The 12,029-nt window shown below is 48.9% G+C and overlaps 1 protein-coding gene across 1 annotated transcript in view; it reads right to left on the bottom strand.

Moving 5' to 3' along the window:
* TARBP1 (TAR (HIV-1) RNA binding protein 1) overlaps positions 1 to 12,029 on the bottom strand; it is a 919,966-nt gene that overhangs the window by 244,644 nt on the left and 663,293 nt on the right. Inside the window, exon 24 of the mRNA XM_030198123.1 lies at positions 1,064 to 1,260. Within this exon, the coding sequence (XP_030053983.1) occupies positions 1,064 to 1,260 (197 nt within the window). The remainder of the gene's footprint in view (positions 1 to 1,063; positions 1,261 to 12,029) is intronic.

The following is a 12,029-nucleotide window of genomic DNA, read 5'->3' as shown; positions in this document are numbered from 1 at the left end:
GGCTGAGGCACAGGTTGCAGAATCGCTGTGGCCGATGTGGGAGCAGGATCTCAGCTGCTTGGAGACATGCACATCGGCACTTCCTGGATGGAGGGAGAGCTGTCCTCCCAGCGCCGACGCTTCCCAGGTGCCGAGTCCCTCAGCACCCCGGAACTCACGGACCATAGATTGAGAGAGACCAGTGACAATGCTTCTTGGCCTATGCTTGATGCACGTCACCCATGCTCCTTGGTGCCGATGAGCACGACGTTGAATCCTCCCGTCGTCTCGGGGTTGGGTCCGACGATGGATGGTCCCAGGGGGACTGCGTAGCAAGACGCCGAAGCACTCAACCGAATAAGAAATTGTTCTAAACTGGGCATGTGAGGGGACATCACAAAAAGCAGCTACTTCTCACACAGAAAAAGCGAAATTGAGGGAGTTGCATTCACGCTTGCACAGTAGAGTGCGACTTAAACTCTTCAAAGCTCTATGGCATATTTGCTGGACTGGGCGACGCAGATCGGCATCTACTCACTTGTGAGAATAAGCAAGACTGCTTGTCCTCGGAGAAATAAAAAATAGTTTTGCATGCATCAATCTGAAACTTTCCACTGAATGCTTGAGCGTGTCCCACGGTAAGCCATTTTTAATCATTACAAGCATGCACTAGCACTTACTAAAGCTTAGTAAATGAACCTCTAAGACTCCTACAATAGATTTAACAAATTACGAACTTCGCTTCGGAGCTGGAACAGTGCAAATCTTTCACATACGCTTTGTAGATGAAAGATTCAACCTGAAATTATTATAGAACAAAACATTACTATTCAAAATGTTTTGCTAGACCAGTTACGGTAAGGGAAAGACCCATAACATTTTGCTTCTAGCAAATCTGATGAAAAGCATCAGTAAAATAACTAGTTTTCCCCTAAATCTATAAAGGTCTGTTGCTAAAGATTAGCACACTGGCCACAGAAATAAAATGGGTCCTGTGACAGATAACATGGGCTAATCTTTCAGAAAACACCCATTTATTTATTTAAATTGATATGACTTATGCAAAGAAAGATATTTTACTAACCCAGTATTTTGCACATTTTCAACTTGCTGAAGGCTAGATTCAATAACAGCAGCCAGCGCTTCAAACTCTTCTGCTCCAAACCTTTTGCATATAGTCCAGAGTTTCTTGAGAGCAATTAATGCATAAAGACGAACACTGAAATTGTGGTTAAAACACCACTGTAGAACTACCACCAGGGCTTTCTTCAGAAGCTGGACCTAAGGAAAACAAACAAATGTATATTTAGAACTATTTTCTAAAAGCAAATGTTTGGCATTCTTCAGAATGTTTAAGCACATTTTTTTGTGAAAATCAGATGGCATTTACACATATAGCTATATAGAAATAATTTTATAGTTATTAAAACATGTAGATGAAAAATATGTATATAAAATGGCTCATAAAATTACAGTAGGAGTAAAAGTATGCACGATGGTATGAACATGCATACTTTTACTGTACGCACTGCTAGGGGTGCAAACAGATTTGGGTAGTATGTGTGCTGTTTACAAAACACACTAATCAATGCACTTACGTAATATGGTGCAGGATTTACACAGTATTTTATAAAGAAATATAGGCACCTATTTGTATTTATGAGATAGGTACACAAGAAGTATAGTTGGCCACAAGAAGAGGTGGAGGAAGCAAATTTATTAAGGGCCGGACATGGCCCATGTTTTTGGCATAATGGCCTGGGTCAGATGTCTGTATAAAACATATATAAACATAAAACATATATAAACAAATAAAAATGTTTCAAAACATTAACCCCAGAATGAAGGGGTCTTTTTACTAAGCTGAGGGAAAAAGTGGCCGGCAGTAGTTTTTGCTTGTGGGTTTCCCGCGCACTCTGGCCACTTTTTATTGCGGCTCTAAAATGGCCATGCGCCAATTTCTAAAAATAGCTTGCAGCCTTAATTGCCTGAGCCCTTACCACCTCCTCTTTAGTAGGTGATAAAGGCATACACGTTACTCGTGCCTGTGCTGCCAGATTCCTGCCAGGAACACCCATCCCCCGCACTAGGAAATAAAAATTATTTTCTAGTGTAGAAAACGGTGCATGCTGAACTCAGAAATACCTACTGCTGCTTTGTAAAATGGCCCCTCTATAATCTTGTGCGCAGTATTTTAAGCTTAGCATGCAAAACTGTGCATGCAGGATGTAGAAAGTTGTAAATTAACTACAGTTAAGTGCAACAAATTAGCTGCTAACTGGCACTAATAACCAATTATTGGTAATAATTGAAGTTAATTGGCATTAATGTGCAAATTCTATAAAGTATAACTGAAGGAAACAATCTAATGAAAAATATAAAATTAGAAAAAAAAATGATCAGACTGATGTAAAATAACATGACCAATGAAGATTATCTGCAGCATAGCATAAAGTGCAAAGCTACCATGACTTAAATACCAGTCAGTAACAGAAGACAGAAGTTTGTATTCACTTTTTGTAGCTCCTAAATTTATTGGTATTCAAGTTTTATAGCACCGATTCATCACTGGCATGTTTGATATTCTATTAGAGCTTAAAAGGAGCATTTTTGATATAACGTCTAAACCCAATTTTGGACCTTTTGGGAAAAACGTCCAGAAATCCAGTAGTGAGCATGGCCATGTTCAAACCAGAAAAACACCCAACCTTTTATTTCGGAAATGGCCATTTACTAGATGTTTATGTGCTTAATGCATCTATCTTTTAGGACCATTTTTTGAAAACAAAAACCCCAAAACAAAACAAATCAAGAAAAAATGCAGAAAAACAAGCTATTGTGATGTATGGTGGACCAACATTCTTACTAGACTGGCCACACAAACATCCCAGCAGAGCAGTGGAACATTCTAGGGAGCACGGCAGTGGACGTCACATAAAAGGTCCCAGGTACGCATCTCAACATTATCCCCTTATATTGTATGGGGAGCCCTCCAAAACACACCAAAAATTTACTGTACACCACTACAATAGCCCTTATGCCTGCAGGTATTACCTATCTGTGGGTTTTTGGTGGATTCTGGAGGGCTCACAAATTCCACCACAAGTGTACCAGTTAGAGAGGGATATGGGCCTTGGTTCCCACAGTGCACTGCACTAGGCTATTCTAGGGACCTGCTTGCTCCTCTAATGTCACTGGCCATAACATTTGAAGTTGTCATACAGGAAGGTATATACTGTTTCTTTCACATTTTTGGGGTGGTGGGAGGGGGTCAGTAACCACTGGGGGAGTTATGGGGGTCATGCCTTAATCCATCCAGTGGTCATCTGCTCATTTAAGATACCTTTTTGTGACGACTGAAACAGGTCTAGACCAAAATGTCTAATTTTTAGCTCTCCAAACAATATTAAAGTGCTAGAGTCCAAATCGCCTCTATCATAGGCAAAATATACTTTTTTATGTTATGCAGACCTCAGTAGTGCATCTCAAGCCTCAAATATTCTGCCATGAGAATTAAGCACTCAGCTCGTCATCAGCTTTCTTATAAACTGTATTGTTTTTTTTACTTTGGAACTGATACATTGTGGTTAAGTATTGAATATCTTTTTTTAAAATGGTAATAATAAACAGCTTTGTCGGCTCAGGGGCAGCAGTCTAACATGCTGCATGTTTCAAGGACATACCTCATACAGAAATAAAGAAGACAGTACGTCTCTCTAAACCTGGATAAAAAAGCGTTATACTTCTGTTATTATTTGCAATTGTACTTTATGATGATATGGAATTTCCTACTTTAATCTTTAACTAAGAAATCCCCTATCATTTAGCAAGTGCTCCTCATCTTGCTGACCAGCATTGTTGAACAAACATGGCGTTGGTGTTTTTTGTGAACCTTTTAAATCATCAGCTAATTGAATCCACCAATCACAGATCCATGCACAGACACTATTACAATAAAGATACCCATTCAATCTCAGCATTCAAGCCTGTAGGATTAACTGTTATCAAAAATATATCCAATGCTGTTCTTTATAGTTCAGTTTACCTTCATAATTACCACCCTCCCAACCTTTGTTAACTTGTTCTAATATCCGTCATTTAATATCTTTAACTGTATGATGTATCTCCACCCAATGTGTAACCAATGAGGCTTCCATATTCATAGTAGTGATCCTTGATTTGTGTTCATTTAATCACAGACGCACCAATCTGCTGCTACGTCTTACACAAACCAGCTGGCATGGACATTGACACCGTCCATATGTAGAATGCCAACCTACACAGCTTGAACTTATCCTGCTTATTTTCGAACGACAAGGCCGACCATCTTCCGACACAAATCAGGAGATGGCCGGCCATCTCCTGAACCCGGCCAAATCAGTATAATCGAAAGCCGATTTTGGCTGACTTCAACTGCATTCCATCGCAGGGCCAGCCAAAGTGAAAGGGGGCGTTTCGGAAGGGTACGGAAGGCGGGATGGGGGCGTGGTTAAAAGATAGCCGGCTTCGGCCGATAATGAAAAAAAGGCCGGCTCTGACGAGCACTTGGCCGGCTTCACTTGGTCCATTTATTTTTAGGACAAAGTCTCAAAAAAGTGCCCCAACTGACCAGATGACCACCGGAGGGAATAGGGGATAACCTCCCCTTACTCCCTCAGTGATCACCAACCCCCTCCCACCCAAAAAAAAAAAAAATTTAAAACATTTTTTGCCAGCCTCTATGCCAGACTGAAATGTCATACCCAGCTCCATGACAGCAGTATGCAGGTCCCTGGAGCAGTTTTTACTGGGTGCCGTGCACTTCAGGCAGGCGGACCCAGGCCCATACTCCCCCTACCAGTTACACTTGTGGTGATAATTGTGAGCCCTCCAAAACCCACCACAAACCCACTGTACCAACATGTAGGTGCCCCCTTTACCCTTTAAGGGCTATGGTAGTGGTGTACAGTTGTGGGGAGTGGGTTTTTGGGGGCTCAGCATCCAAGGTAAGGGAGCTATGCACCTGGGAACAATTTTTGAAGTCCACTGCAGTGCCCCCTAGGGTGCCTGGTTGGTGTCCTGGTATGTGAGGGGGACCTGTGCACTATAAATGCTGGCTCCTCCAACGACCAAAGGGCTTGCATTTGGCCGGGTTTGAGATGACAGGCCCCCGGTTTCCATTATGGCCAAAAACCGAAGCCGGCCATCTCTAAATCCGGCGATCTCAACATTTGCCCTAAATGTTGAGATTTGGCCGGCCCCGACTGTATTATCGAAACAAAAGATAGCCACCCGTCTTTTTCAATAATACGGTTGGTGCCGCCCCTTTACGGAGCCGGCTCCGAAGATGGCCGGCGCCATTCGATTATGCCCCTCTATATGATCCTCATACTTCTGTCTAGAAAATATTTCTCCTATCGTGCATCCACACTTATAGATATAATTGAAAATTTTATCAGACAGGCATACAGTCGTAGCCCATACATTTTCTGTGGAAAGGAACTGAAGAAAAATTGGTTCAATTTGGTATTTGGATTAATTCATTGGATACCTGCCTTCAGTTTACATTAAAATACAGTAAGAATCAGATTGAATTTTTAGATGTTATGGTTTGTAAAAATCAGAGAGGAATAAGCAATACATTATATTGCGAGCCAGTAGAGAGGAACAGCTTTTTGCAGTTTGCAAGCTATCATCCATATCATCTGAAGAAACGTTTACCCATAAGTCAATTTTTACGCCTTTGGCAAATCTGTACCTCCTTGGAAGATTTTAAAAATCAAGCCTGATAATTAACTAAACATTTTCACAACAGAGGTTACCACGAAAGGCTGTAACAGAAGCATATTTATGAGCTCGCTCTGCAAATAGAGATCTGCTCCCGATGAATAAATCTCACACTCCGGACGTAGACATATCAATGTGTGTATTACCTTACTCTACAGCAGCACAATCAATTGTACATATATTGCGAACGCAACTGTACCCGTCGGATAAAATTTCAAATTATATCTTATAAAGCGAATGCTACATACCTGTAGAAGGTATTCTCCGAGGACAGCAGGCTGATTGTTCTCACTGATGGGTGACGTCCACGGCAGCCCCTCCAATCGGAATCTTCACTAGCAAAGTCCTTTGCTAGCCCTCGCGCGCCCGCGTGCACCGCGCATGCGCGGCCGTCTTCCCGCCCGAAACCGGCTCGAGCCGGCCAGTCTCATATGTAGCAAAACAAAGACCAGGGAAGACACAACTCCAAAGGGGAGGCGGGCGGGTTTTGTGAGAACAATCAGCCTGCTGTCCTCGGAGAATACCTTCTACAGGTATGTAGCATTCGCTTTCTCCGAGGACAAGCAGGCTGCTTGTTCTCACTGATGGGGTATCCCTAGCCCCCAGGCTCACTCAAAACAACAACCATGGTCAATTGGGCCTCGCAACGGCGAGGACATAACTGAGATTGACCTAAAAAATTTACCAACTAACTGAGAGTGCAGCCTGGAACAGAACAAACAGGGCCCTCGGGGGGTGGAGTTGGATCCTAAAGCCCAAACAGGTTCTTAAGAACTGACTGCCCGAACCGACTGTCGCGTCGGGTATCCTGCTGCAGGCAGTAATGAGATGTGAATGTGTGGACAGATGACCAAGTCGCAGCTTTGCAAATTTCTTCAATAGAGGCTGACTTCAAGTGGGCTACCGACGCTGCCATGGCTCTAACATTATGAGCCGTGACATGACCCTCAAGAGCCAGCCCAGCCTGGGCGTAAGTGAAGGAAATGCAATCTGCTAGCCAATTGGATATGGTGCGTTTCCCTACAGCCACTCCCCTCCTGTTGGGATCAAAAGAAACAAACAATTGGGCGGACTGTCTGTTGGGCTGTGTCCGCTCCAGATAGAAGGCCAATGCTCTCTTGCAGTCCAATGTGTGCAGCTGACGTTCAGCAGGGCAGGAATGAGGACGGGGAAAGAATGTTGGCAAGACAATTGACTGGTTCAGATGGAACTCCGACACGACCTTTGGCAAGAACTTAGGGTGAGTGCGGAGGACTACTCTGTTATGATGAAATTTGGTGTAAGGGGCCTGGGCTACCAGGGCCTGAAGCTCACTGACTCTACGAGCTGAAGTAACTGCCACCAAGAAAATGACCTTCCAGGTCAAGAATTTCAGATGGCAGGAGTTCAGTGGCTCAAAAGGAGGTTTCATCAGCTGGGTGAGAACGACATTGAGATCCCATGACACTGTAGGAGGCTTGACAGGGGGCTTTGACAAAAGCAAACCTCTCATGAAGCGAACAACTAAAGGCTGTCCTGAGATCGGCTTACCTTCCACACGGTAATGGTATGCACTGATTGCACTAAGGTGAACCCTTACAGAGTTGGTCTTGAGACCAGACTCAGACAAGTGCAGAAGGTATTCAAGCAGGGTCTGTGTAGGACAAGAGCGAGGATCTAGGGCCTTGCTGTCACACCAGAAGGCAAACCTCCTCCATAGGAAGAAGTAACTCCTCTTAGTGGAATCTTTCCTGGAAGCAAGCAAGATGCGGGAGACACCCTCTGACAGACCCAAAGAGGCAAAGTCTACGCTCTCAACATCCAGGCCGTGAGAGCCAGGGACCGGAGGCTGGGATGCAGAAGAGCCCCTTCGTCCTGCGTGATGAGGGTCGGAAAACACTCCAATCTCCAGGGTTCTTCGGAGGATAACTCCAGAAGAAGAGGGAACCACATCTGACGCGGCCAAAAGGGAGCAATCAGAATCATGGTGCCTCGGTCTTGCTTGAGTTTCAACAAAGTCTTCCCCACCAGAGGAATGGGAGGATAAGCATACAGCAGGCCCTCCCCCCAATCCAGGAGGAAGGCATCCGATGCCAGTCTGCCGGGGGCCTGAAGTCTGGAACAGAACTGAGGGACTTTGTGGTTTGCTCGAGATGCGAAGAGATCCACCAAGGGGGTGCCCCACGCTTGGAAGATCTGGCGCACCATTCGGGAGTTGAGCGACCACTCGTGAGGTTGCATGATCCTGCTCAGTCTGTCGGCCAGACTGTTGTTTACGCCTGCCAGATATGTGGCTTGGAGCACCATGCCGTGACGGCGAGCCCAGAGCCACATGCTGACGGCTTCCTGACACAGGGGGCGAGATCCGGTGCCCCCCTGCTTGTTGATGTAATACATGGCAACCTGGTTGTCTGTCTGAATTTGGATAATTTGGTGGGACAGCCGATCTCTGAAAGCCTTCAGAGCGTTCCAGATCGCTCGCAACTCCAGGAGATTGATCTGCAGACCGCGTTCCTGGAGGGACCAGCTTCCTTGGGTGTGAAGCCCATCGACATGAGCTCCCCATCCCAGGAGAGACGCATCCGTGGTCAGCACTTTTTGTGGCTGAGGAATTTGGAAAGGACGTCCCAGAGTCAAATTGGACCAAATCGTCCACCAAAACAGGGATTCGAGAAAACTCGTGGACAGGTGGATCACGTCTTCTAGATCCCCAGCAGCCTGAAACCACTGAGAAGCTAGGGTCCATTGAGCAGATCTCATGTGAAGGCGGGCCATGGGAGTCACATGAACTGTGGAGGCCATGTGGCCCAGCAATCTCAACATCTGCCGAGCTGTGATCTGCTGGGACGCTCGCACCCGCGAGACGAGGGACAACAAGTTGTTGGCTCTCGCCTCTGGGAGATAGGCGCGAGCCGTCCGAGAATCCAGCAGAGCTCCTATGAATTCGAGTCTCTGCACTGGGAGAAGGTGGGACTTTGGATAATTTATCACAAACCCCAGTAGCTCCAGGAGGCGAATAGTCAACTGCATGGACTGCAGGGCTCCTGCCTCGGACGTGTTCTTCACCAGCCAATCGTTGAGATATAGGAACACGTGCACCCCCAGCCTGCGAAGTGCTGCTGCTACTACAGCCAAGCACTTTGTGAACACCCTGGGCGCAGAGGCGAGCCCAAAGGGTAGCACACAGTACTGGAAGTGACGTGTGCCCAGCTGAAATCGCAGATACTGTCTGTGAGCTGGCAGTATCGGGATGTGTGTGTAGGCATCCTTCAAGTCCAGAGAGCATAGCCAATCGTTTTCCTGAATCATGGGAAGGAGGGTGCCCAGGGAAAGCATCCTGAACTTTTCTTTTACGAGATATTTGTTCAGGGCCCTTAGGTCTAGGATGGGACGCATCCCCCCTGTTTTCTTTTCCACAAGGAAGTACCTGGAATAGAATCCCAGCCCTTCTTGCCCGGATGGCACGGGCTCGACCGCATTGGCGCTGAGAAGGGCGGAGAGTTCCTCTGCAAGTACCTACTTGTGCTGGAAGCTGTAAGACTGAGCTCCCGGTGGACAATTTGGAGGTTTTGAGGCCAAATTGAGGGTGTATCCTTGCCGGACTATTTGCAGAACCCACTGGTCGGAGGTTATGAGAGGCCACCTTTGGTGAAAAGCTTTCAACCTCCCCCCGACCGGCAGGTCGCCCGGCACTGACACTTGGATGTCGGCTATGCTCTGCTGGAGCCAGTCAAAAGCTCGCCCCTTGCTTTTGCTGGGGAGCCGCGGGGCCTTGCTGAGGCGCACGCTGCTGACGAGAGCGAGCGCGCTGGGGCTTAGCCTGGGCCGCAGGCTGTCGAGAAGGAGGATTGTACCTATGCTTGCCAGAAGAGTAGGGAACAGTCCTCCTTCCCCCCAAAAATCTTCTACCTGTAGAGGTAGATGCTGAAGGCTGCCGGCGGGAGAACTTGTCGAATGCGGTATCCCGCTGGTGGAGATGCTCTACCACCTGCTCGACCTTCTCTCCAAAAATATTGTCCGCACGGCAAGGCGAGTCCGCAATCCGCTGCTGGAGTCTATTCTCCAGGTCGGAGGCACGCAGCCATGAGAGCCTGCGCATCACCACACCTTGAGCAGCGGCCCTGGACGCAACATCAAAGGTGTCATACACCCCTCTGGCCAGGAATTTTCTGCACGCCTTCAGCTGCCTGACCACCTCCTGAAAAGGCTTGGCTTGCTCAGGGGGGAGCGCATCAACCAAGCCCGCCAACTGCCGCACATTGTTCCGCATGTGTATGCTCGTGTAGAGCTGGTAAGACTGGATTTTGGCCACGAGCATAGAGGAATGGTAGGCCTTCCTCCCAAAGGAGTCTAAGGTTCTAGAGTCTTTGCCCGGGGGCGCCGAAGCATGCTCTCTAGAACTCTTAGCCTTCTTTAGGGCCAGATCCACAACTCCAGAGTCGTGAGGCAACTGAGTGCGCATCAGCTCTGGGTCCCCATGGATCCGGTACTGGGACTCGATCTTCTTGGGGATGTGGGGATTACTTAGTGGCTTGGTCCAGTTCGCAAGCAATGTCTTTTTCAGGACATGGTGCAAGGGAACAGTGGACGCTTCCTTAGGTGGAGAAGGATAGTCCAGGAGCTCAAACATTTCAGCCCTGGGCTCGTCCTCCACAACCACCGGGAAGGGGATGGCCGTAGACATCTCCCGGACAAAGGAAGCGAAAGACAGACTCTCAGGAGGAGAAAGCTGTCTTTCAGGGGAGGGAGTAGGATCAGAAGGAAGACCCTCAGACTCCTCGCCAGAGAAGTATCTGGGGTCTTCCTCTTCCTCCCACGAGGCCTCACCTTCGGTGTCAGACACAAGTTCACGAACCTGTGTCTGCAACCTCGCCCGGCTCGACTCAGTGGAGCCACGTCCACGATGGGGGCGTCGAGAGGTAGACTCCCTCACCCGCATCGGCGAAGCTCCCTCCGCCGACGTAGTCGGGGAGCCCTCCTGGGAGGTGGCCGCAGTCGGCACCGCACGCGGTACCGACGTCGGGGACCTCACCCCGGGCGATGGGCCAGCCGGCGCCACGCTCGACGGTACCGGAGGCGCAAGCATCCCCGGTACCGGAGGGGTAGGGCGCAACAGCTCTCCCAGAATCTCTGGGAGAACGGCCCGGAGGCTCTCGTTCAGAGCGGCTGCAGAGAAAGGCATGGAGGCCGATGCAGGCGTCGACGTCAGAACCTGTTCCGGGCGTGGAGGCTGTTCCGGGCTGTCCAGAGTGGAGCGCATCGACACCTCCTGCACAGAGGGTGAGCGGTCCTCTCGGTGCCGATGCCTGCTGGGTGCCGACTCCCTCGGCGACCCAGAGCTCTCGGTGCCGACGCGGGGAGGAGACCGGTGTCGATGCTTCTTCGACTTCTTCCGAAGCATGTCACCGGAGCTCCCCGGCACCGACGAGGAGGACGTAGAATCCAGCCGTCGCTTCCTCGGGGCCGAGGTCGAAGGAGGTCGATCTCGGGGGGGCTGTACCGCAGGAGCCCTCAGGGTAGGGGGAGACCCACCCGAAGGCTCACCGCCACCAGCAGGGGAATGGACAGCCCTCACCTGCACTCCTGACGATGCACCACCGTCCGACGACATCAGCAGACGAGGTCCCGGTACCACCGATGTCGATGCAGCTATCCGATGTCTCGGCGCCGATGCAGAGGGCCGATGCCTCGATGCACTCGATGCACTGGCGGCCGAGGATGAAGGTCTGGACGCTGACGACGTCGATGCACTCGATGACCCTGGTGCCGATGCCGACGAAAAGCCCGAGAACAAAACGTTCCACTGGGCCAATCTCGCTACCTGAGTCCGCCTTTGTAACAGGGAACACAGACTACAGTTCTGAGGACGGTGCTCGGCCCCCAGACACTGAAGACACGACGAGTGCCTATCAGTGAGCGAGATTACCCGGGCGCACTGGGTGCACTTCTTGAAGCCGCTGGAAGGCTTCGATGTCATGGGCGGAAAAATCACGCCGGCGAAATCAAAATCCGAAATGACGAATGGTGAGCACCAAAACTTTAAGGGAGAAAAATCTTGACCGAGGCCGAAAAGAGGCCTACCCCGACGACGAAAGAAAACTTACCGGGGCAAAATCTGAAAAATACGGGAAGGGGCAAACGAAACCCGAGGGCTTCCGGAGCACTTCCCAAACAGTTTGAGGATTTTCCGAAGAAAAAACACGTCGAAAAAAACGGACGCGCGAGGTCGACTTTCCGGGGCTCGACACGGCGAAAACACGACCGTACCAAGTGCGGACGAAAGAAGACTGGCCGGCTCGAGCCGG

This window comes from Microcaecilia unicolor, chromosome 3 (assembly GCF_901765095.1).
Source record: "Microcaecilia unicolor chromosome 3, aMicUni1.1, whole genome shotgun sequence".
NCBI lineage: Eukaryota > Metazoa > Chordata > Amphibia > Gymnophiona > Siphonopidae > Microcaecilia > Microcaecilia unicolor.
Note: the sequence above shows the minus strand (reverse complement) of the source record. Positions and strands in the feature narration are given on the sequence as shown.